The 26,958-nt window shown below is 43.5% G+C and overlaps 1 protein-coding gene across 9 annotated transcripts in view; it reads right to left on the bottom strand.

The window, feature by feature from the left end:
- TMEM241 (transmembrane protein 241) overlaps positions 1-26,958 on the bottom strand; it is a 107,204-nt gene that overhangs the window by 25,411 nt on the left and 54,835 nt on the right. For 7 of the 9 annotated variants that reach the window (XR_010836909.1, XR_010836910.1, XM_067015231.1 and 4 more), the window contains exons 12-13: positions 18,754-18,823; positions 15,216-15,309 (exon numbers count right to left, since the gene is read on the bottom strand). Coding sequence is in view for 7 of the 9 variants with exons in the window: in XM_067015231.1 (XP_066871332.1) it covers positions 15,216-15,309; positions 18,754-18,823 (164 nt within the window). In the remaining 2 variants the exon portion in view is untranslated. Of the gene's footprint in view, positions 1-14,422; positions 14,668-15,215; positions 15,310-16,330; positions 16,392-18,753; positions 18,824-26,958 lie in introns of those variants that run through there. The other 2 variants (XM_067015234.1, XM_067015235.1) reach the window with 2 other exon arrangements.

The raw sequence follows: 26,958 nt of genomic DNA, 5'->3' as shown, positions 1-26,958 counted from the left end.
AGTATTAATAGATTCTTCATTCTAGTACTTTTTCTCAACTTTTTCAGTCTCATTTTATTCAGTAAATGTACTCACTTACTGACAGACTTTCTTTTAGAATGATGGATTTCTGCCAAAGTTATTTTTCAAACTTTGCCTTGTTGATTAAGAAGTTCTATCAGTCTCCCAGCTAAGCAGTACTCTGTGCTTCTGGAAAGGAGGAGCATGCAGCTAAGGCGTTTTTATATTCTAAGTTATTTTGATCCTCTCAAAGAATAGATCTAATCTCTGCAGTCTATTTTTAGAAATGAAATGATTTTAAGCTCAAAGGAGCTTTAAATAAAAGCACCATAATTATACTTACTCCAAGGTCATGAGGATTTTTTAATCTCCATTTAACAACAACTTCAATTCACATTATTGTTATACTTAGTAATAATGGAGGTGAAGGAATAGATTTGCCAAACGATATACAAGACCTGCTTAAAGATAGGAAATGCGGTGCTCAGTTGGTAAAAACCTTTTTGCTACTTCTAACCTGCCTTCTTCCTTAATCCCAACAATTCCTGATGAAATATCAGTTGGGAGAAGTGAGCCTATGATGTCGAGGGCTATACCCCAGCTCCAGGTCTAGTCACACCCAGTTTTACATGACCAGAGAGTGAGAACTCCTTAGAAATGTACAAAGCTTGCACAAGACTCACTCTACCAGCTCAGTTCCACTTGAGGGATTTACACAAACGATGAAGACTTTCTAGCTCTTGTTACACAACTCTTGGCACTCACTGTAAAACGTCAATGGGTCACCTGTGCACTCTTTTGCTATGGACTGAATTGCATGACCCTCCTCCACCCTAAATCCATATATTGAAGCCCTAACCTCCAATATTACAGTATTTGGAGATGGGGCCTTTGGAAGGTAATTAGAGTTAGATGAGGTCATAAGGGTCGGGGCCTCATGATGGGATTAGTGACCTTACAAGAAGAGGTCAGAGAGCTTGTGCCCTCTCTCTGCCATGCAAAGACCCAGCTGAAGACAACCACCTGCTACCCAAGAAGAGAGCTTCCTCCAGACACCAACCCTGCTGGCACCTTGATCTTGGACTTCCCAGCCTCCAGAACTGGGAGGAATAAATGTCTGTTGTTTAAGCCACCCAATCTATGACATTTTGTTATGGCAGCCCGAGCTAAGACATAATTCCTTGCTCTTTTGGAGAGTTTACAAAAGGAAAGCTAAAAGAACAACAAACTGTTTAGAAAGAAGCTTTCACTGAATTAGAAGTGAAAAAGGAAAAGGACTTTGAGTTATTGCTGGAAGGACACTAAGGCCAAATTCCCTTCACTGAGTCCCTCGCTAGGAACTAGAGAGGCAAAAATGAAAGGCAAGAACCTGCCCCCAGCACCCCATTCTAGGTTAGCTACTTGCAGAGGTTATTAAGCAAATAATTTCAATACCATATGATAAGTGCTAAGACATGGGTATACTCAGTTTGCAGGAACAAGCCCACATCGAGATGATGCCTGAGCTAATCTTGAAGGACAGATAAGAATTACCAGGTGAGGAAGGGTGAAAAGGGCTGTCTACGTAGAAGGAACAGCATGAACAAACTCACAGACGCTAAGCCACTGGGTATTAACGGAAAATGCAAAGTGTGAGTTGGGTGGAGGCCACCATTAAAGCTGAAGGAAACCTGAAGAGAAAGAAAAAACCAGTAGCTGGAAACTGCTTTTTCCTAGCAAGGTATTGAAAAAAATCCCATGGGAATCCTATTCCCTTAAAGACCGTGGGCAGCTGGGTCCAGGACGCCTGGGAGTGTAGCATGTCTGGACTTGGACTTCAAAAGAGCTCATTCCAATCTGTTCTTGTGCCGTGTCCGTGAGAGAGCAGTGGGCCAGCACTCTGAGAGTCCCCAGTGCCCCCTTGCTGTGTCACAAACTCACTGACTAACCTCAGGCTGGCCGTTCCCCTCTCTAGATTTCAGTGTTCCCCTCCCTAAGACAAAGGAATCATCTATAAAGTTATTTCTCAGGGACTGAATTTTATTCTCTCACTTACAACTTTTTTTTGAAAGGGATGGGGGAATTTTATTCATTCCTTGACTGGTTCCAGTGAGAATTTTCAAGAAGTGTAAAAAGACAGTCTTTACAGACTTAAAACATCTGTAGGAAGTAGATAAGAGAGATGAAGATAGGGGGAAAACAAAGACAGGGAGGCAGAGATGAGGCTATGACCCCAAGTCCAGGCCAGAGATGTCTACTGACGCAGTGGGGAAGGGACTACATGCAGCAAGGGAGGAAGCAGCTCAGGAGTTTGGCTGTAGCCACAGCCATGAAGGTCCATGAAGGTCAGTCACACAAGGGGTGTCCCTAAGATGCAGGCAAACGGACTGCTTGGGAGAAGCCATTTAATGTCAGTCTGTCTCCGAAGTTTAAACTGAAAACATAGTTACAGACATTCAAATATATGTTTCAAAAAAGCAGAGAGCAGTTAATTTAGAAAATCTGTCAACTGCCACAGTGAGGCCCAGTGTAGTGACCCAGAGGGAAGAAAATGTCTTGTCTTGTTCCCATGCCATTTACAAGGTACACCCCGTGTACAATTTAGGAGGCTGAGAATAGAGAAATCTGCACCACGGTCCTCGCCTGGGTTCCATTACAGGAAGCAGAAAGTCTGCGTGCAGGGAGCTGGCGGTGCAGCCAGGAGCCCCGCCCGCCTCCATCAAGGAGACAGCGCTCAGCAGAGGCTGCTTTTCTCTGAAGAAAGGGTAAAGCCTGTGAAGCAGACCAATCGACACTTCCGCAACGCTACCAGGAAGCCTGAGCTCACTTTCTTTACCTTGGCACTGAGCTGCATATTGATTAGAAACCCTCTCCAACCATGACATTCAAGAGAACTGGTGGCCAGTGCCCAGAAGAGTGAGGCACCACTCTGTGGGTTCTTCTTTTTCCCCAGTAAGTGAAACCCCAGACCATCTGCAGTGCAAAGACAGGGTCAAAGCCAGAGGTGGGAGGGTCTCCCGGACCCAACACCTGGGCTTCCCGGAACCAGCAGGAGAGGACGCTCAGCTGTGCTTCTGAGGATGGCACCACTGCAGCACCCACATCGGATTTTTAAAAACTGAATTATAACATAAATACAGTAAAATGCACGACGAGCTTGAATTTTAAGTGTAGGGCTTGTTGAATGTTTACACCTTTAAACACCCATGTAACCACCGCCAGACAGAGAAGGAGCCTAGGTTCCTTCCCAATCAATAAATCTGAATCACCTATGTGGCTGTAGACTTTTTTTTTTTTTACTGTAGTCTACTATTCTACTGTATGGAGAGATCAAACTTTATTTCTCCTTGATTGATGTATGGTCTATTTCCTCAGTTTGTGGCTGTCATGAGTAAAACTACTGTGGATATTCCTATTATGGATTTTTAAAAAATAACAGTCTTACTGAAATAGAGTGCACATACTATAAGATTCACTCTGTTAAAGTGTACAATTCCATAGCTTTTTTAGTATATTCATAGTCATGCAACCATCGCCTCTAATTCCATACCACTGAACATGTCTTGTGGGCATACGTCTTCATTTTTCAATTGAGTGTACACCAGGAGTGGGGTGGCTCAGTCATAACAAACCTTACTTAGCTTTAGTGTTTTCTAAACCAGAAATGTCATGCCACATCCTCACCCACACTTGGTATTGTCAGCCTCTTTAATTTTAGCCAGCCTGGGTTGGGGCAGGTGGTGTGTGTGTGGTTCCACATCAGATTTAAAACCACTTCTGTCTCAAATCCCCATTCTCTTACAACCAACCTGGCACAGACTGTAAGCTGCATTCCCCTATTGAAGACTCATCCAACAATCTTTAGGACTGATGCTTCTTCTTTTCCTTTTTCTTTCTTTTTTAAAATAAACACCTGTGACTTCCAAAATATTCCATCAAATGATAAATTAGGTTCCCCGAGTTACTTGAAAAATTGAAAAAAGAACTTTAGGGGCTTCCCTGGTGGTACAGTGGTTGAGAGTCCGCCTGCCGATGCAGGGGACGGCGGTTCGTGCCCCGGTCCAGGAAGATCCCACATGCCGCGGAGAGGCTGGGCCCGTGAGCCATGGCCGCTGGGCCTGCGCGTCACGTCCGGAGCCTGTGGTCCGCAACCCGAGAGGCCACAACAGTGAGAGGCCCGCATACCACAAAAAAAAAAAAGAAAAAAAAGAACTTTAAAATCCATGGTGCCATGTGAATCCAGTAATTTTAAATTCCTCTTGACACTAGAATGACAAAATGGAGCAAAGCAGAAGCAAAGGTTCTCTAACTACAGGTCAGCAGTTCTCAAATTGTAGCCAAATCCAAAATACAAAGAGCACTTCAAACGTTTCTCCATCTGCAAGGGAAAAGCTCATTCTTTTCAATTAACATGAACAAACATTAACTGCTCAACATACATTATTTCACAGAATCCCTGCAATATTTCTGTGAAGTTATACAGTTACTCCCATTTTACGTATGATAAAACGGATACATACAGAGGCGAAGGAATCTTTTTAAAGTTACACTGCTGGAGAGTGGGATTCTTATCCAGCTCTCTGTGTCTCCAAAATGTGGGGCTATTCGTCACTACTCTCTGCTGTCTCAGCTTCTTAGCCTGGAATATGACAGGTCACTCTATAAATCTCTGCTGAATAAACTTGCTGAATATACATTTTCTCATAAAACAACTTGAAAAAATTTTTTTCAGGGAAAAGAAAACCCTCATAGGAAGCATGAGTACTGAAAGGGAGTCATGCATTGTGTAATTCTTAGAGTGAACAGTCAACCACCCAAGGATAACATGAAAATAAGAGTAACCCTGACTGGCTTCACAAAAGATAATGGCAGGACTTGATTGGATCCAAGTGGTTCACACAGCATAGCTCAACCTAAATGTCAGAGCAGGGATATTTCAGTGGAAAAAGTACCAGTTCACTGGGCTCAGAACTGGGCTGGTTTTTCCCTTCAAGTGAGAGTAAGAGATGTCCTCACAACCTCGGGCCTTGCATTCCCACCTTAGAAATCCTACTGTAAGCAGTGTCAGCACTACTATTCCAAATTGCCAAGTGTTTGCTGCCATTTGGCCACACCATTCAGAGCTTTTTACTTCTCTCTGTGCACCGTTAAAACGTTAGGATTTGGGGGACTTCCCTGGTGGCTCAGTGGTTAGGAATCCACCTGCCAATGCAGGGGGCACGGGTTTGATCTCTGGTCTGGGAAGATCCCACATGCCGCAGAGCAACTAAGCCCGTGCGCCACAACTACTGAGCCTGCACTCTAGAGCCTGCACACCACAACTACTGAGCCCAAATGTCACAACTACTGAAGCCCACATGCTGAGAGCCTGTGCTCTGCAGCAAGAGAAGCCACCGCAATGAGAAGCCCGCACACTGCAACAAAGAGTAGCCCCCGCTCACCGCAACTAGAGAAAGCCCATGTGCAGCAACGAAGACCCAATGCAGCCAAAAAATTTAATTAATTAATTAATTTTAAAAGTTAGGATTTGGGAGCTCAACACTTTGGGAGAGGTTTTGGCAATTACTCGATTTCCCCTTTTGCTGGAGTACACTTTATATGTTTTGGCCTTCACAGATAGCTAGAACATTCAAGAAATTAGAAAAGGAGTTCATTCCAAATAACTGAAGGAGAGGTGTCTCTTTGTATCCCCCAGGACACCCCCAGAAGTCACATGACAAGAAGACAGATGTGGAAATGTAGACAGAGAGAGCCTGTTCCCCTCATAATCTACCCCCCAAAACCACCCAGATATGCACAGAAACAATCAAATAAAATTACAAACACAATCTAACGCAGTTTACATGGTATCAGGCAATTCATTATTGACTGATAAAAACCTTTCCTGCCACATATTTGACTAACAGACTGGCTATTTTGGAGTCATATAAACAAGCACACCTGCTTGTACTTAACTGCCTGGCCTTACAGTTAGACGCAGTCTACTTATAGAAAAACAAAAACAACATCAGAAATCTTAACCTAAAGGACCACTGGGTCAGTTCAAAGTGACGATGCAGAGTTAGGAGGGGAAAAGCAAGTTTGAACTACTTTTTGTAAGGGAGGACAGTTTAAACAGGAAAAAATGAGCAAATGACTATCTATAAGCAAATTCCACTCTGGGGGATAAAACAGGAGAACAAGTGTGGGGCGGAATCCGATGGGATACTTGGGGGCCCCGGGTGGGCCAGGCCACCAAGATGTCTCTAAGGCACGGCAAGAGAGAAGAGCTATTTTCAAAATGGCACCAAGTAAATATCTACTAAGTCTTTCAAATCCACATTTCCTTTCTCTTATGTGTCAAAACTTAGCTGTCCCATAATGAAACTCTGCTTCTTCAGATTTCCCCAAAACTGCTTCATTTTATTAGCTCTGATTACACCTGCTCATTCTCTAATGACACGGGCAGTTGGTGCTGCCTGAAGCTTGCCCTCTGGTTTGGGCACATACAGGCCATGAAATGCTCCTTGCTAATTACCCCATGTCCGGCCATACCTTGGGGGACTTAGTTCTAGTGACTGGGATAGAAGATCTTCATAAGGAAAGGTGAGCTCAAACTGGATTAATAGCGCAATTAAGGGAAGGAATATGTACATTACAAGAGCATCACTGGGGGCAGTGGAAGGTACTTCAAGAGATACACCTTTGTGTATCTTTTTGTGTATCTTTTGTGTATATTTTGCACCTTTGTTTCTGACATGAGTGCACAAACCTGCCAAGATGTGTAAAATAAGATCAGTGTGTTTAAACATTCACTTGGCACTCATTTATTCGATGCTATCCTACAGTGAACCAAGGACACATTGATTCATCCCCCCAACGGAGGCTTTGTAAACTTTCCCAATTAACTGGCCTTTGTGTTGCAAAAAATCACTTTAATTTAGGTGTTATAAATTGTCTTGGATACCGACAGCACTCCTATAAACCTTGCACAATCAGAACGTTTACAGAAATTCTGGGCATTTCCTTTAAAGTGAATTCATTCAGGTCAAAAGTTGAGAAATCCAGAATCGTTATCATATTTTTGCAGTACAGAACATTGTCATGATCAATGGCACTAAAAATAGCCCAGAAAAAATTAGGAGTTCATAATCGGAAACAAGAAAAACAACAACCTTATCCAAAATAGCAAAATGTCCATTAACATCACTCACTTCCTTAGGAATTATTTTGACAATAGGAAATGGAATTTACTTTTTTTCCCCTTTAATCCAAAACTGTATTTCCCCTCCCATGTGTCCTCTGGGAAAACCTTGCTTATAAAGGAATTATTCCCAGATAACCAGCTTCTTGCTGACTGTTTCCATACAGCTCAACAAACACAGAGAAGCTCCTGAACTTGCTATTTCACGTTCCTGTCGCTTCAGTGGTGATGTCATGGAAAGACATAGACATGTTATTATTGCCCAGCTAGAGACAGTAAAGGAAAGTATGCTGCTGCCTCTAGGTTTTCATTTTCCAATGAAAATTATTTTCATTGCCCTAGCTGCTTAGACTGTGAGAAAGAAAAATGATTTAATTAGGAAAACAGTCATAACTCAATTTTGTAAGCGCATTCTTTCAACATAAAAATTACATGACAGCACAGCTTCATTGGGTTTGATCATTTATTTTCATCGGACCGTTCTAGAACACATCAAGGTGCTGAATAACAGCTAGAGGAAGTAAATTAAAAAAATATGAAGCTGCTCCCCAGAAAGGAGTGTGGAGTCTTAAGAAGCTGAGAAAATGGGAAGAAATGCAAATAGTGAACTGAGAGGAGTGGCCTTTTCTCTTTTGTGATTGCCTTTTACCATCCAGGAAGGGAGGAAAGATAGCAACAGGCTCTGCACACCCAACAGATGGTGATGAAGATGATGAAGATGATGATGATAAAGAAAAAGAAGTAACTGTGCTCATCTCAGCAGCACATATACTAAAACCAGAATGATACAGAGAAGGATGGCATGCAAATTCATGAAGCATTCCATATTTTTTGATAACTATGGGAGCTGAGAGATGTTAACTAAATATATTGTGGTGATCATTCTGTAATATATACAAATATCAAATCATTATGTTGTGTACCTTAAACTAACACAATGTTATATGACAAATAAATTTCTATAAAACTGTTTTTTTTTTTAAAAAAAAGGAGAAGAGTAGTAATGGAGCAGGAAGTAGAAGGCAGAGGAGAACTAACACTGTTCAGCATAGACCAGACCTAGTGAAAGCGAAACATGATGGGGGTCGTAACTATACTTCCAGGACTTGTCTGTAGTCTGTTCTTGAGTGTGTATGTGTGTGTGTGTGTGTGTGTGTGTGTGTGTGTGTGTGTGTGTGTACATGTGCGCACACGTGTTTGCATGCACCAGAAATGGAATCTAAGCCAGATTCCAGAACCTGGAAGACTTGTTTACTTGTCACCTCCTCAGAAATTCAAGGTGTGATTTCACGTTAAGCTCTGGAACTTCCCTACAAGTATATCTAAAAAAAATTCCGTGGAGAAAAAAATTATGTTATTTAGAAGTCATAAAATCTGTGTGATTCCAATATAAAAGACACTAAGCTTCTTTTCTTTCTTTTTTTTAAATTCCACCAGAAACAGCAAGCAATTCACCCATGGTCTTGGGAGACATTTGAAAATTCCGAACATCAAACCCTGACAGTATCTGTTGAGGACACTTTTTACAAGTTCATCCTATATTTAAAACAGGTTGAATTTTATCTAGTAAACTCACATAGCCAAGCCTCCTTCTTAATTCAATATCTTGGCAATAGGTCAAGAGAAATGTCAACATGTCACTGGAAAAGGAAAGATGTCAGGCCATGCTCCTAAGACCTGGCCAAACAGCCTGAGAGAGAGGCGGTCGAAACTCAAGAGAAATTCCTACCCACTCAAGAGTTCTTCATAAGGATGAATCAAACGGAGGCTAAAACTTACCAGTACAGTCTTCTCAACTCTTTTAAGAGAAACTCCTAAACGGGAAACACAGTTCAGGACTTCAGTCCTTTTACTACACAAGGATGTGTTGTTATGGGGACAGCTTTGCAGGCTCCCTGGCAACCGTGGTGTATAATTAAGGCCAGTGATCACAGAACAGCCAGAGGTGGTCTCCATGGAGACCAACAAACACACATTTCCACAGGCACAGCAACTGTTCTGAATCAATGACTCTTTATATAGGTTGAAAAACATTGTGAATGGTACATCAATTGCTTCCTTTGTTAGGCAATGCCTGATTAAAAACGCTGTGAGAGTTGGTTCTCCTGCACCCTGAATTCTGAGCTCAGTGAATTCTGAGCAGTGCCTAGTTCCCAACTCAATTCATAACCTAGAACTAGCGCATACAAATGGAAAATCCAGACTCAGGAATCGCTGCTTAATCTGGAGGAAGAATTAAACTAGTGGTCGACAGAGCCAAGGAGGGCCTGCCAGCTGCCGGCACTCACTATTCCAGGGCTGTCTAAATATTATTCAACCCTCTAGCAAGGTAGACATTATTATTATACTTGTTTACAGATGAGAAAATGAAGCACACACCTAGAAATTGTGGCCGAGCTGGGACTCAGAGCTAGGCTGTGAGTTTTTCACAGAATCCAAATTCTCCTCTGGGCCAATGGAACATCTTTTTGAGTCACTTTCTTTTTTTTTTTTTTTTTTTTTTTTTTTAAATTTTATTTATTTATTTATTTTTGGCTGTGTTGGGTCTTCGTTTCTGTGCAAGGGCTTTTTCTCTAGTTGTGGCAAGTGGGGGGCCACTCTTCATCGCTGTGCACGGGGCCTCCCACTATCACAGCCTCTCTTGTTGCAGAGCACGGGCTCCAGACGTGCAGGCTCAGTAATTGTGGCTCACGGGCCCTGTTGCTCCGTGGCATGTGGGATCTTCCCAGACCAGGGCTCGAACCCATGTCCTCTGCATTGGCAGGCGGATTCTCAACCACTGCGCCACCAGGGAAGCCCTTGAGTCACTTTCTGAATCTACTGGCACCGAGTAGAGTCACAGTGATGTGGGGGAAAGGCCGTATTGCTAAGTACAATGATGTTGTATTCCAAATGTCAGCACATTTTGATGTATAAGTGGTCCATTATGATTTGCAAATATTTTCTCCTAGACTGTGGCTTATCTTTTCATTTTCTTAATGGTGTCTTTTGAATTACAAAATATTTTCACTTAAATGCAGTCTAATTTATCAATTATTTTATGGCTCATGCTTTTGGTGTCATATCTAAGAACTCTTTGCTTAAACCAAGGTCATTAAGATTTTTTTCCTGTTTTTTCTTCTAAGAGTATTCTAGTTTTAGCTCTAACATTTAGGTCTATGATCCATCTTGAATTAACAATGCAAGGCAAGGGTCTCCGTACTTTTTTCCCCCAGCATATAGACTGTTACAGCCTCATTTGCTGAAGAGAAAACCCCTTCTCCATTGAACTGCCTAGGCACCTTTATCGAAAATCAATAGATCTTGGGACTTCCTTGGTGGTGCAGTGGTTAAAACTTCGCATTCCCAATGCAGGGGCCCGGGTTTGTTCACTGGTCAGGGAACTAGATCCCACATGCATGCTGCAACTAAGAGTTTGTATGCCACAACTAAGGAGTCGGTGAGCCGCAACTAAGACCCAGTGCAACCAAATAAATAAATAAAATAAAATAAAATCTTAAAAAATACATATTGACACCCTTTAAAAAAAAAAAGAAAATCAATAGACCTTAATGTCTACCCTTATGCCAATACCAAAATGTCTTGATTATTCTAGCTTTATAGTGAGTTCCAAATTATGTAGCTCAAGTCCTCCAACTTTGTTTGTCTTTTTCTTTTGTTTTGGCTATTGCATTTCCAAATAAATTTTAGGATTAGTTTGTGAATTTGTACAACTTAGGAAAAATTTCCATCTTAACAATATTGAGTCTCTCCATTTATTGAGATCTTCTTTAATTTCTCTCAGAAAGGTTTCATAGTTTTCAGTGTATAAATCTTACACCTCTTTGTTAAGTTCCTAAGTATTTTTTTCTTTTTGATGCTATTGTGAATGGAATTGTTTCCTTAATTTCATTTTTTTGAACATGACTGTTCATTATTAATACATAAAATTACCATTGATCTTGCACCCTGAGACCTTGAGAAATCATTTATTAGTTCAATTAGGGTTTTCATAGATTCCTTAGGATTTTCTGTGTATAGGATAATGTCATCTGTGAGTACAGACAATTTTTTTTTTCTTTACTGCACTGACCAAAATCTCCAGGATAACATTGAATAGAAGTGGTGAGAGTGAAATTGTTGTGTTGCTTCCAATCTTAGGGGGAACGTATTCGGTTTCACCATTAAGTATAATGTTAGCTATAGGTTTCTCATAGATGCCTTTTATTAAACTGAGGAGGTTCTCCTCTGTTACTAGTTTGTTGAGAGTTTTTATCATGGATGGATGTTGGATTTTGTCAAATGATTTTTCTGTACCTATTGACATGATCATGTATTTCTGTTCTTTATTTTATTAATATAACATATTAATTTTCACATGTTAAACCAACTTTGCATTCCTGTGATAAATCTCATTTGATCATTGTGTATGATACTTCCTGTAGGTTGCCAAATTTGGTTTGCTAATGTTTTGTTAAAGATCTATGTTCATGAGGGATATTGGTCTGTAGTTTTCTTACAATTTTTGTCTGGCTTTAGTATCAGGGTAATTCACCTTACAGAATAAATTGGGAGTTATTCCCTCTTCCTCTATTTTCTAAAATAATTTGTAAAGAAAAAATATTTCTTCTCTAAATATGTGATAGAACTCATCAGTAATGCCAACTGGGCCTGGGCTTTTCTTTGTAGAAAGATTTTTAAATTACTATTTACATTTATTTACTTGTTATGAGCGTATTCAGATTTTCCATTATTCTTTTTTTTTTTTTTTCGGTATGCGGGCCTCACACTGTTGTGGCCTCTCCCGTTGCGGAGCGCAGGCTCCAGAAGCACAGGCTCAGTGGCCATGGCTCATGGGCCCAGCCACTCCATGGCATGTGGGATCTTCCCGGACCGAGACACGAACCCGTGTCGCCTGCATCGGCAGGCGGATTCTCAACCACTGTGCCACCAGGGAAGCCCAGATTTTCCATTATTCTTGAGTCAATTTTCCTATTTTGTGCCTTTAGGGAATTTGTCCATTTCCTCTAAATCATCTATTTGCTGGCATAAAACTATACAATACTTTTAGTTTCTATAGGATAAGTGGTGATGTCCCTTCTTTCATTTCTAATTTTGATTATTTGTATCTTCTTATTTTCTTCATCAGTCTAGCTAGAGGTTTGTCAATTTTGTTGATTTTTCAAAGAACAAACATTGATTTTCTCTATTGCTTTTCTGTTTTCTATTTAATTACTTTCCTCCTTGAACTTTATCATATCCTTCCTGCTGCTCATTTTGGGTTTATTTTGTTCCTATTTTTCTTGTTTCTTAAGGTGCAAGCTTAGGTTATTGATTTGAGACCTTTTTTCTTTTCTACTGCCTTCTGGCCTCTGTTGTATTTGATGAGAAATCATCTGCTGATTGTCATTTTTTTTTTCTTTTAACCTTCTTTCTTCTCCTTCTGGAATTCTTATTATACATTTGTTGATGTTGTCCCACAGGTCTCTGAGCCTCTGTTCATATTTCTTCAATTTTTAAAAAGTCTTTGTTCTTTAGATTGAATAATTTCTTTTGTTCCACCTTCCAGTTCACTTATTCTTTCTTCTGCCCCCTCAAATATGTTGCTGGGTACCTCTAGAGAATTTTTCATTTCATTTCAGTTACTGTACTTTTCAACTCCAGAATTTCCACTTAGTTCTTTTTTAAAAAATCATTTCTACCTCTTTGAGACTCTGTATTCATTGAGTCTTTCCTTTAATTCTTTAAACATGGTTTCCTTTAGCTGTCTGAACATATTTAAATAGCTGCTTTGCAGTCTTTTTCTGCTAAGTCCTACCTCTGAGGATAGACATTCAGACACAATTCCTATTGACTGCTTTTTTCCTGTGCATGGATTATGCTTTCTTGCTTCTCTGAATGCCCTAATTTTCACCGAGTACTAGACATTTTAGATAGTATAGCAACTCTGGATTCTGACTTTTTCCCAGAGCATTTTCGTTGGCATTGTTGTTTTGCTTGTTTAGTAATTTGCCTGGACTAAGTCTGTGAAACCTGTCTCCCATATAAGGTACCATTGCTGCAGTCTTCACTCAATTTTTTTTCTTGCTTTTATTTTTAAGCCTGTCTTCCTAGGGATCATCCCCATGTCTGCATAGCTTAGTGTTCTGGCAAAGACTAGTCAAGAGGTTTTGCTCAAACACCTTAAGTCAGAAAGCTTTCTCTCTGCTTCTGACTCTGTATGTGGGCTGGGGAGCACACTCAAACTTTAGGCTGTTTTCATGTCTTCCCCGGCTTTTCTTTCTGCTGGTCTCTCACGTCTCCTCTGTGTGTGCACACAGGCTCTGTTGACCAGGGACATGTAGGTGTCTTGGGCATGCTCCATCTCTGCTGCTCATGCACACAGACTAAGGTAAATCTGGCATTTATGGAGAGCTAGCAAGCCCCTGATAGCTGTCTCACCTCCCAGAACTACCCGGTAAGTCCCCAGCTAGACCACTGGTCCATTGCTTGCCCCAAAGAGGTAAACTCAAGCTAGTGGAGCTTCCTGTTCATTTACCACCTAGACAGCCCCTTTACCTGACAATACTCCAAAGAGAGTGAGCCCCTTCTGGAAGCAGCAGCAAGCCTGTTGGTTTTCACAGCCTGCCCTGCTCTGGTTGAAATAGAATACTTATAGAGATGGGGAGAAGGGAATGAGAGCAACCTTAAGCAAGAACACCACTAACTCATGCTGTTCCTACCCGAAGTTTAGGAGTTTTCATGAACAAATGTCTCTCAGTTTGTTGTGTGCTTTTGGTCAATTTATGGATAACTTTGACAGTCTTTTTCCAGCTTTCTAGTTGCTTCTGGGGAAGAGGATTCATCAACCTCGTCATTCTGTCATGCTCTAAGTCAGTATCACAGCCAATCTTTACATTCTGCTGGAATGTGAATTATTAATGCTATTAGAAAGGAGACAATGCAGGTGGAAACATCGCTGTGAAATCTTACTTTCAAATAAAAACGTTTGTTTTTGCTTTCTGGGGGAAAAAAATCAGCCAACAAACATAAAGATGGCTAAAGGCACAAGTTTAAATGATTACTGTATTAGATTAAATTAATTAAGAAATCTCACTCAGTGGAAGCAGCACCTAGGACACTGTAACTTGACTCCTTCACAGACTTTAGGGAAATGAAATGCTCCACTAGAAAGAGCTAGCCCCAAAGCATTAAGATCCTGCATCCCAGAGCTGATTTTTCTGCTCCTTCTTATTTTCCCACCTCTCTAGCTTATGCTTCAACCATGGTCAATACGTGCTGGACATTTTAAAAATTTATTTATTTATTTTTGGCTGTGTTGGGTCTTTGTCTCTGTGCGAGGGCTTTCTCCAGTTGCGGCGAGCGGGGGCCACTCTTCATCGCGGTGCGCGGGCCTCTCACTGTCACGGCCTCTCCTGTTGCAGAGCACAGGCTCCAGACGCGCAGGCTCAGTAGTTGTGGCTCACGGGCCCAGCTGCTCCGCGGCATGTGGGATCTTCCCAGACCAGGGCTCAAAACCGTGTCCCCTGCATCGGCAGGCAGATTCTTAACCACTACGCCACCAGGGAAGCCCCCTGGACATTTTTATTAGTCCCTTTTTTGAATGGTCCATCAGAGTCCCCCAATCAGACCATCTGTCTGTTTTCCTTTTTCAATTGCCTCTGACAGGCTGAGACCTTCTGGGCAAGTCACTGGAGCTCTGGACACCCTCACAGCTCCCAGGAAGGAAGATAAGAACTTCCCCATGCATCCGGGGGTCCAGTCTCTTCGAGCAAGAGAAGGCTTAGAGGTGTTTTGTTTTGTTTTGGCAAAACCTCTCTTTTTCAGATGGGAAAATCAAGGCTCTGGGAAATTAAGGGGCATACTCAGGTCACCTTCCAGGAATGTGATAGAGATCAGTACGTCATGCTGATAAAATAGGCAGAAACCCTCAGAAATTGTTACCTGAACAAGTGAAGGATCAGGCTCAGGGCCAGGGACTAGAGATGACTCCATGAAGACCAACCTGACTCTGAGAACACTGGACACAAGGGCTCCTTAGATGGATTCTTCCCACCCCTCCCCTCTCTCTTACCTTAGCAAAGAAAATCCAGGCTGCACACTGCCCTGGGGTCAGAAGGCTTTTTAGCTTCACTGTGCTGACCATGAGAAAGAATCCTAAAAATCCACTGGAAGGAGAAAATATACTTTTGTTAGTGAGACTTGCCTTCCTAGAGCCAGTAGCTAACTATTTCCTGTTACATTTTGTATTTACCTTAACACAAATTCGTCGATATTTAGTTATTACACCACCCCTATCTCATCTCTGTTTTCTAGTGATCTCTGGATAAAAACACCCCAAATTTAAAAAACCCATTAAGCTCTACTATGCTAAGGAGCTATGAAGAGATCATTTCCCTGGAGGCAGGGAGTGGGTATAGAAATTTGGGAGATCTCTGGCTAAATCATGAAAGAAAAAAGAAAATCTGGAGGACAGTATCTCCTGCTCCCTCCTGTATTATTTCTGGAGCTTGGTATTGCCAAGGTAGAGCTTCAACTTTGTTTTCAAGCAGAACAAACTGTTAGGAAAAGACTTCCAAAGAAACACTCACCGTATGAAGTCAGAGGGTCTGGACTGGCCCCTTGGTTCAAGGTAAGAACCTAAAGGGGAGGGCTGCATAATAGAAGTCCCCCAAAGTAGGGTGACCTACACAGATGCTATACTTTGGGAATGATGTCTGAAAGAGCCCTCATCTCCCAAGGGAGCCTGAGGCTGGACAGCATCTCGGGGGCTATCCAGAGGTTTGGAGCTCTACATACCTCCTCTTTTGTAGCTCCAGGGTGTCGGTTGCCACACTGCCATCTGACCTCTATTATAGGTGCTGGGGTATGGCTCCCACCCAGATCATGAGCCCTGAGAGGGAGGGGCCCAATCTTGGGCTTCTCCATATTTCCCCAACAGAGGCAAACGAGGTGCCCTGATCATAGCAGGTATTACATAAATGTTTGGCAGGTGTACTTGGAAGCAGGTTGAATTGACTCAACGCACCTAAGGCCAAATTTCACAGAAATGTGCGCCTTCATTTCATTAGATTCGATTAGGTCACAGCCACATTCTTGGGGCAGGACCAGGGACAGGGATTAGGTTTCCTCTCAGTATATTTCAGGCTGTTTGGCCTAACTGCCCACAGAGTTTGCACAGGTCTGCACCTGCAGTCACGGAGCCTGGGCCGCGCTGATTAAGGCGTTGAGTCACTCTCACAAGGAGCGCCTGTGGGGAAACAGGAAGCTGGAAATCAAGTGATCCGGGATTCTATTCCAGGCTGTGCTCACCGACCCTCGTAACCTTGACCAAATCCCCATTTTTCCCCTTTTTTTTTCTTGCCCCAGGTTCGGTTCTGTGGCCTTAAAGCAGGAATAAGCATAGTGTTCTTCGTCGTATTTTACGGAAATCAGAGATTTTCAGAACAGAAAGGTTCCCCAGCCCCAAGTCTCACTTTATTAACAAGCAAACTGGGTCACAGCCATAATTAGAGTCCAGGTTTCCTGGCTCTTCTGAAGTTCTCCACGGCCCTGCAGACCTCAACGTGGAAATGTGCTCTCGGCCAGAAAGATGGAGAGAGATGCTCCGGGGGCCAAGGTCACGAGGCTGGTAGCAGACAGTGAGGCAGCCGGCCCTCCAGGGATCCTCTTAGTGGTGTCCACCCCCTGCATCCCCAAGAGCACTGGGCAGACCCCAGGAGTAAAGGAGCCTGGGGCTCCCTATTCATGGGGTCTCCAGGCCACGGCTACCACTGACCCACCAGGCCTCCAAGACCCCTCCCGAGCTCCCCCAGGATCTCTGAAGGTGACAGCTCTCAGTCTGAGATACGGTTATGGGGGAGTCACGAGATGATGTGGGGAAAAGCACCACGTTCTTAAAAGAGGGTAAGCCAGAGGTAGAATGTAGTAGAGAGTTAAACCAATTCAGATAAAGATTTCCAAATCTTTCAAATTAAAAAAAAAAACAACACCTGAGTTTTCATGTTGGATTAGAAAAACCTGCAGATTAAATGGGGGCAGAAATGGAGGCAGAAGGTCACCCTACAGGTACTTCCCTGCCGGTCCAGTGGTTAAGACTCTGCACTTCCACTGCAGGAGGCACGAGTTCGATCCCTGGTCGGGGAACTAAGATCCTGCGTGCCACGCAGCGCGGCCAAGAAAAAAAAAATAGGTCACCCCACAAAGCCATCACCAACAGGCTATGAAGTGTGATGCTCTGCTCCAAATAACCAAACCTGGTGGCCCCCTTGGCACCCTGGCCACCCATGTGGCCAAAGAAGCAGGCCCAAAGGGGAAGCAAGTCCGCAGGCACCGGAGTGGCACTGACATTCCTGCCACACAATCCTAGCTAATGGGCAAGTGACAAGGCCCGACCAAATGGATAGGAACTGAGAAGACAAATTCTGTCAGTGTTTTCCTGAAACTATTCTGAGAATGATAAGAAAAAAAAAACAAACATCATTCTGAGGCTCAAATGCAGATGCAAACTCTGTAATACTGATTTTTTCTGTCCTAACACACCCCCATCAGAAACAGCACCTAGCTGCATATCAGCTCTTTAACACTCTGTGAAGAATCACTGCTTCACAAGATATACTCTCTTTGGGGTGGAAATAGGTGATCTGGCTTTTATGTAGCAATTGCTTCTGGTCTGTTGACATTTTATCTACAGATAATAATAATGCCCATCATTTGCTGAGCCGGGCAAGATGCTTCAAGCTTTGTGTACCTTATTTAATATACACAATCACCCTGTATTAGTATTATCTTTCCACTTCACAGATGAGAAAACTAAACTAAGGTTTGGGAGAACTAGGATAACTTACCCAAAGACACAAATTAGCAAAGAGCAAGGCTGGAATTCAACCCAAGTGTGGTCTTTCGACCATATCAGAATCCATGCTTTGAGACTGTCCGCAGAAGCCTTTCTGTTCCTCAGCACAATACAGTCAAGCGAAGTGGGGGTCATGGCAGGAAAGGGGCGGGGGTAGGATGGGGATGAAGCTCTTTGTATCTAAATGTATCCATCTAATTGGTCCACATCTCTGATCCTTCCCAAGGCCAAGTATTAACGATCACCCTGTGGTCTAGACAATTCCTAGTCATTGGTTTCAAAATCTGTCTCTCAGAGTCTTAGGGTTCAGTCAAAATTTGTTGGAGGCTGCCCTTTAGGAACAAGAGAGAAATCAAGGTAGATGCTGAGCGGGTGTGATTCTGTACCCAAATCTTCCCTTGAACTGAGTCAGTGTCATCATTTTTATATACTGAAGTTCTCTTTAAGAATTGCTTGTGGGGGGGGGGGGAAGTGGGAGAATTCTCTCTCTTCTGCAAGTCTGAAAACCACTGCCCTGGCCGAGAAAAGTCTTCAGGACAGGGGTCCTCGCAGGTCCCAGGCCAGCCCTGAGCACCTGAGAATGTTCGTAACAACCCTCTGACTGCCGACGGGGCAACTTCCTCACCTGCACCAGACACCACTTTCTTCTGATGCTCATTCAGATAACAGACAGTGACCCTGGGCTTCATGAAGACACAGCTGGTAGTACAGAAACATACAAATCCTCAGTGCAAGGGGTTTTGCGAGTTGAGATTACCTGGCACAGCAGCTGCTATGGAATCTGTAGAAATACAGGAACGGAAAGTCCAGGACGCTGAGGAGATCACCTGAGGGAAACAGCAAGGGTGAGACACACAGCCCGAAAGCCCTCTGCCCCGGCTGCCCGGAAACGCAAGGAGAGGATCTTAATCACATCAGCCCTTTGAGCGTTGAGCTGCCCAGCAGTGAATTCACTCCAGCATTCGAGGGTTTCTGTGTCATTGGCACTGTCTTATTATAATAATAGTATGATGATAATAACACCCATTTTGGGTGTTATTAGTGAAAGCCTGCCCTGTGCAGGGCCCTGTGTGAAAAGCTTCCCGAACACTGTCTCTTTCAATCCTTGTAGCAACTCTGTGAAGCTCTGTTATCCCCACTTTAACTGCAGCTCAGAGAAGTGATTTGTTTATGTTTGCACAGCTCTCTAACTGTTGAGCCAGAATGCGGACCCCGGTGACTTCAAGTCCTAAGATCTTTCCTCTTCACCAGGCAGCCATCCCTGGCCCAGAGCATAGGACAAAAAGAATCTTTTTTTAAGATTCTTCTATTCTTTTCTGCCTTATATCTAAAAAAGGATCGTGAATGCATGCCTCTGACATCTTTTCTCATCTTTGTGTTTAATTACCGCACAAACAGAGAAGGGGCCAACCGCCCGTGCATACTCATTTTAGTTTAAGGTCCAAAGGGTACATTTATTTCTAGTGAAGTAAGTTCATTCTTTTAGTTCCACTTGGTGCAAGAGGAAATAATCACACATATTGGCCGCTTCCCTCTCTGGAATTTGAACTTGGTCACAAACAAGAAGTCAGGAGATTAAAAAAGCAGAAAGCCTTCCAAAAATGTCCAGAGAAAAGGAATTAAGCATTTCCACAGCAGATAGCTTAATCCTTCCAAATCTGGAATTTCTGAGATTCTGGAGGCGCCAGACCTTCCAGACCCCTGGGCCTTGGTCTGTCTCTCAGTTCTGGATGGACTGGAGAAAGAAAGGTTGATTTTCCTGAATACTCACAGCACGTTAGGGGCAGTGGAACATCCTTCATCACTACACTTACTAATCAAGAGTTTCAGAACAAAAGACACAACGCATCGCTACACTTCCTCGTACCTTAAATGATCTCAAATGATTCAACCATCGACTGGGAAGGAAAGGTCTGAATTCCACTTCTCTGGACGGTTGCTTTTTTTCTACAATAACTATTGTTATTTTGTTTGATTTGGTTCGTACATATGTATGTGTATTTAACTAAAAGGAGAGGTCCCCTAGGATCTGGTTTTCGTGCAGCCCAACAAAAGGCTAAGAGTTTTTGTTCTCTTTCTGCTACGGCTCCACTGGACACCTCTGTCATTTACTAGGGACCTATACTGGTGGAGGGACTTTGTAACTGACATCAGGCCCAGACATCCAGTGCGTGAGGAGCTCCACTGCTTCTTCAGCCCCTTTTCCCACGGAAGTGACAGCCGAGGAAACTCTGAGCACTCAGATCCTAGCAGGCGGCCCCAGCCCCCTGTAAGGTGGGTGAAGGCATGTTCGTGGAGGATTTGCTCTGTCTCTTTGGCAGCTGTTGGTTCTTGGCTCTTTCCCAACCGCCCTCTCAGCGTGAGAGAAACTGCAGCGCAGTCAGTGTGATCAGGAGGACTGGGCAGAGAAGAATACATTCAACGCAGGACCTCAAGATTCAGGGGAGGTGAACTGGACTCCCGGTGAGGCCCAGGCTATGGAGGGGTCTGAAGGGCAGTGGAGTGGGCAGAGGTAGATTGGAGGAAGGGAAGATAAAGAAAAAATTCACCCTCCTAGGGAATTGACCAGTTATATAATAATCCTCACTCAAATCCTAAAAATTGATCCTATAAATTATTGAGAGCAAGAGAGAGAATAGCTCGCTCTTCTCTTCGAGCCATTTCTAAAACCTCCACACATTTCTCACGTAGTTGACTCCATGACTGTCTCCCCTTCTAGAGCCATCGAGTCCTTGCGAGCAAGGATTCTATTATAGTCAGCACTTGTATCCACTGCGTTAGGACCATCTCTGACAAATAACAAGCCCTCCTGAGCCAAGAGTATCTGGAAGACTTCAACCCCTCTTGCTTTCCCTGGAGAGAATGTTCCAAACACTTTCCACTTGGCTCTGCTGGTCCTGAATCTCAAATTGGCCCCCAGTGCTTCCCCCCTGATGCCTTCAGCTGGCCTCATCTTTTACTTAAACAGAGAGGGTGCACACCAACCTCTAAACAGCAAAGGTTAATGACTGTGCTACAAAAATAGCCCCGAGGGGTTCCCTGGTGGCGCAGTGGTTGAGAGTCTGCCTGCCGATGCTGGGGACACGAGTTCGTGCCCTGGTCCGGGAAGATCCCGCATGCAGCGGAGCGGCTGGGCCCGTGAGCCATGGCCGCTGAGCCTGCATGTCCGGAGCCTGTGCTCCGCAACGGGAGAGGCCACCACAGTGAGAGGCCTGCGTACCGCCAAAAAAAAAAAAAAAAAAAATAGCCCTGAAAATGTTGCAGTATGTGGCTAGCTAGCCCCAACCACACGAGAACTAGACCCAGGAACTAAAAACTGTAAACATGCTCAAAAGACAACACTTCTGCACCACCTAGTGCAGAACGCACACTTTAAGCACAAAGTAAGTGGTTCAAGCTCTGTAAACATGCTTTGTGGCATCAACATGCAGCTTATGCACAGAAGTCTGAGTTAAGCCTTCATCCCTGTGCCACAGTTAAAATTCTGCTGACTCTCTGAGTGAGGGAGTGAATCCCATCTCTCTGAAGATAATGAAGCATGAAATCGCCACGGTGAAAAGTGTGTACAATTTTACCACATCAAGAATAATGGATACTGGAACATCAAGAAAATTTCCTCTCACCACATTTTGGTCCTCAGAGTCAGTGGAAAAGTGGAAGGTCAGTTCCAGGATGTAGTTAGTACTGCTTGGTTTATCTCAATACGAGCAGTAGACACACCACATAACAAGGTCATTTCTGGTCAGATTCCTGAAAGTCTTCCTGCCCTTCTGGTTCCTTGAAATTTTCTCTCTTGAGAATGCCACAGCAGAGGGACCCCATACAAAGATGAAATGCAAACTTTCAAAGAGAGGAAGAATTTGTTTTCTCTACTATTACTTAAAGCAGTCCAGGGGTGGTGGGCAAGTTTCTAAGATTCTTGAAGCTTCTGCATGAACTGTGACTTTGAAAGATTAGGAGAACTAGATCCCACCCATCAAGAAGCAAACCCAGTGCCTGAAATGGGAAGAGCGCCAGGGTCTGCACCTAGGACACGAAGAACTGTCTACCTGGTCCCTACCTACCACTACATCCCAATGCACCCCAAAGGTGGTGACCCAAAGCCACACCATCCGCATTGCAAGAAAGCCTATCTTTCTAGTCACTCGGGAGTGAGTGAGAAGGGCGGCTCAGTCAAAAGCACTACTGAGAGACCATCACCCACCTAGTAGAATAGCTAACGTAAGACAGACAACACAAAATGTTGGTGAAGACATGGAGAAAACAGCACTCTAACGCATTGTTGGGTGGGAGGGTAAAATGGTACAAATGCTTCAGACAACTGGCACTTTCTTTAAAAGTTAAACATATAGCTACTGTAAGACCCAGAAATTCTACTCCTAGATATTTATCCAAGAGACATTAAAACATAAGTCCACAAAAAGCACTGTATGAGAATCTTGATGGCAGCTTTATTCATAACAGCCCCAAACTGGAAACATCCCAGGTGAGCATCAACAAGTGAATGGATAAACAAAAGGTTCATACATTGGCACACTAGTCAGCAATAAAAGAGAATAGACTAGTCAGACACCCAGCAACCTGGATGAATCTCTAAATGCTATGCTGAATGGAAGAGCTGGACACAAAAGAATACTTCCTGTGTGTTTCCATTTATATGAGGCTCTAGAATAGACAGAACTTACGTATGGTAACAGAAATCAGATCAATAGGGGCTTCTGGTGGTCGGTGAGAGGGAGTGACTAAGAAGGGACGTGAGGAAACTTTCAGGAGTGACAGAAGCCTTCTATATCTTGACAGAGGTGTGAGTTACATGGGCATATACGTTTGTCAAAATTGATCAAGCTGCACATTTAAGATATGTGCATTTCCTATGTGTAAATCATACCTCAATTTTAAAATGTTTTGAAAGTACTACTAAATAATGAAGATACAAGTAAAAAAAGAAGAGGTAAGAAGAAACTAAAAAGAATAAAGCCCTGTTTTAAAACATCAGAAATTAACAGAGCCTTTAAAAAAAAAAAAAAATAGGCTGCATCCATGGGTCCTGACTCTTACTGTGTCTTAATTGGTGCAGATGTGGGAGAATCAGGAAGCTGCTCTCCCTGACCCACACCCAGACCTTGAAGTGGACATTCCAGATGGAAAGTATAATAAGCAAGTGGGAAAGAACGAAGTGCTGTTCTATCTTAAAAATGGGCTGGACCACCCACGGGTCCAATGAGAAAGCTAACAAATTCGCAGGAATTGAAGCTGCCCAATCAGAGCAGTCCTTGAATACTTCCGGAGGAAAGAGATTTTCCTCAGCTGTTTTATTTGCTTAAATTTTGTAATCAACCTTATGGTCCTATGAGAAGACATCACCAGGACCCATCAAAGGGTTTAGGGCAACTGCCCTGGCTTTATAAAGCTGGGAAAAACGGATCCCCAAGGGATCTCGAGATTCTCAGCTTCCACAATCTCACACACCAAATTCCTCCCTTCATATCCATCTGCCTTAATTACCTACTCGAGCAAACCTGTGTGCTTTTGGAAACAATGGGCCACTGCTTAGAGCTGCACAAGGTTGTACATTACACAACTTCAGTATAAACAACTGCACTGTTTATAAAGACCACAATTGTATTTGTTACTTAATTCATGTAAAAGTAGGTGTGGTTCCACAGTGTTTCCCTGGGATGTTCATGGATTAGATACCCAACTTGGTGTTGGTATAGATGAACATCTCCGGCTTCTTCTAGAAGGCTGCCGCCAATTCCTAGGTAGCCTCACACCTACCTTCCCTGGGGCCTTTGCCTGAGCCCTGCTACGATGGCTCCTGAAGCCCACAGGACTCCCGACCCCTACGGCTGTGGGGCCTCCCCTCACAGGGAAGCTTTAGCTAAACTCCAGTCTCCCTGCTACTTACCTTGGTCACATCACTTATCTCCTCTGGGTTTCAACTTCCTCATTTGTAAAATGTGGTGGCACCTTGGAAAATTACTAAGGTTCCTTCCAGATCTGATAAGCATGAGTGTAACAAATGAACTAGCATAACCTCTTAGTGAAAGGCAGAGTGACTTCTTTAAGTGAATATCATTCACCCAAATCCACTAGAAATCACTCAAGGAGGAAATGAACATGTAAACCAAGAAGAACCAGCAAGCATAACTCCCCAAAGGTCTTTGATTAAAAACCTATTTGAGGGCTTCCCTGGTGGCGTAGTGGTTGAGAGTCCCGCCTGCCGATGCAGGGCACACGGGTTCGTGCCCCGGTCCGGGAAGATCCCACATGCCGCGGAGCGGCTGGGCCCGTGAGCCATGGCCGCTGAGCCTGCGCGTCCGGAGCCTGTGCTCTGCAGCGGGAGAGGCCACAACAGTGAGAGGCCCGTGTAACGCAAAAACAAAAACAAAAAAACAAACCTATTTGAAAGGCAGAAGACACTTAGTAGGCTCTGAAATATCTGTTGGGTAGCAACCCTCTGGCTGCACGAAGGAATGCTGAGAGGCAGGATTTGGAGGCGGACACTCAGCGGTACAGGTAGATGTTTAGGGTCAACACCAGGGTTTCATATGACTTGTAATTTTACAAAGGATAGGTTTTCAGGCTTGGGAGTGGGCAGAAAACAGTGGATGTGCTTCAGTATGGGCAAGTGTAGAAGCACTCATGGAGAAAAAAATAATTCAAATTATGCTAATGAGACAGCAGTTTGGATATGTCATGTCCAATCTAGAAACGTGACCTGAGTCACCATCAGCAGTTCCCTGAGGATATTAGTTCAAACAGTCTGAAGCAGCTAAAAACACAAAGAGAAAGGGGTTGCTGTTTGGGGCACAGTAGGGAGCTAGAAGGGGCTTCAGAAATAATCCAGTCCACCTTTCTTAATTTCCGGATAAGAGACTGAGACCCTGAGGGCTTGGGTAATGCCTCATGCATAGCAGAGGTCAATAAACATTAGTTTAAGGAGTGTGACTGATAAAATGTGTATTTCCAGCCACGCTGAACACAGATATTTTTGCTTTATCTTTGCATCAACTTCAAAACCTTTCAAAGTAAAAAAAAACACAATGAAATAGAGTATTACAGAAAATTCCTGAATTTGGAAAACAACTCTAGGGTAATTGAGGCAGCAACAGAGTAAAGGTAAGTTTTTTTGTTTTTTAAAAAATTTAATTCTATTTATTTATTTTTTATATAGCAGGTTCTTATTAGTTATCTATTTTATACATAACAGTGTATATATGGGTGAAGGTAAGTTTTTTTTTGCTTGTTTGTTTTCTAGGTACGCGGGCCTTCCACTGTGGTGGCCTCTCCCGTTGCGAAGCACAGGCTCCAGACGCGCAGGCTCAGCGGCCACGGCTCACGGGCCCAGCCGCTCCGCGGCATGTGGGATCTTCCCGGACCGGGGCACGAACTCGTGTCCCCTGCATCGGCAGGCGGACTCTCAACCGCTGCGCCACCAGGGGAGTCCCTTAAATGACATGAGTTCTTTCTTTCTTTTTTTTTTTTTTTGGAAGGTAAGTTTTAAAATGACTTCTTTAATCTGGAATTATGAAAACTGCATGACAATATATGATTAAAATGTATAAAAGGATGTCACTGAGAAATAGGTGCAATTTGAACTTCTCCACCAAATCTTTAGCCCTAGGATTGAAGAGCAATTCTGGATGCTTGAAGGGAGAAGTTTAGAAAAGGACAAAGCAAGCACTAGTTTATTTGGCAGATAATAAACCTACCTGTACATCTGAGATTGCATCAGATGAGAACATCAACAATAAAAGATGGAAAAAGGTTAAATTCATGGGCAATAAATCCATAACAGGATACTAGGAACAGTTTCAAGTATGTGGGCCATTCCTAACCCTTAAGTCTGACACCCTGGAAGGCAGCTACATTCTCTTACAAAATTTCCCTCAGAGATATAACCGGAGTCAGAGCACTGGGTCGAATGGGCAATGTAAGATACACAAACAAACAAACAGGGGACACAAAGTTTTTCAAGGCAACAGCCGACTGTGTCCCCCTTTGCCCGGCAAAGCAATAAAGCTAACCCTTTCTATTTCACCCCAAACTCTGCCTCTGAGATTTGATTTGGCACCACTGTACAGAAAGGCTGAGCTTTCAGCATTAATTTTGGCAACCAATGTGGGGCCAACTTGGGGACGTTCCCAGGGGGAGGGTTCCCTGGATTGATTGGTTGCTCCGAGGTTTTCTGCACACCAGCCTCCTTTGAAAGACTGGAGGGTTAGAGAATTCCTTTAGAGGTCAGATCATGGGGGACCCTTGCCTGGAAAGTCGAGCCCCAGTCTTACCCAGTCCACCATCCCTGCAGCTAGAACTTCGAGGCAGAAGTAGGCAGTGGAAAACGGACTGCCCTAGCAGCTGCCAAGGCCATCTTTGCCTTGAGGACATTCCTCTCTTCTTCCTACCTAGACTGCCCTAGACTTCCCACGCTGAGGAATTATTTTGAGGAAGCAGAAATGATAGAGTCTGATATCACAACACCTCTGCCAGAATCTGGGTCTCTCCCTCACCTGGAAGCTCCCTTGCATCCCTTCAAAGTAGGAGACCAGAGGGTGCTGAAAGTATGGAAAGAGCAGGACCTGAGCAGCAGCTTGAAGAGAAATGGAAGGGGTCCTGTGACATTATTCTTACTATTCATGCCTCTCTAAAATTGGCTGGAGTAAAACCATGGGTACATCACACTAGAGTAAGAAGATTAGCAGAGACTGAACAGCCAAGCCTGCCAACAGCCAGCAAGCCCACTCCCAAAGTGGAAGCAAGATTCCAGACTCCATGACCTCCCCTGAGTTCCAAAGGGCAGATTCAAACAGTTGCTAATCAAGGGAGCAACCAAGAAACCACCTGAGGCAGGATTAAAGGGTCCAGAGAAGCTCATCAAGATTAGGAGATCTGTGCCACCGTGCCACCACCTGAGACCCAGCACAAACCATAATCTTCTCAGCAACGCCACCCTTGAACT

The sequence above is a fragment of the Kogia breviceps genome, chromosome 15 (assembly GCF_026419965.1).
Source record: "Kogia breviceps isolate mKogBre1 chromosome 15, mKogBre1 haplotype 1, whole genome shotgun sequence".
Lineage (NCBI taxonomy): Eukaryota > Metazoa > Chordata > Mammalia > Artiodactyla > Physeteridae > Kogia > Kogia breviceps.
Note: the sequence above shows the minus strand (reverse complement) of the source record. Positions and strands in the feature narration are given on the sequence as shown.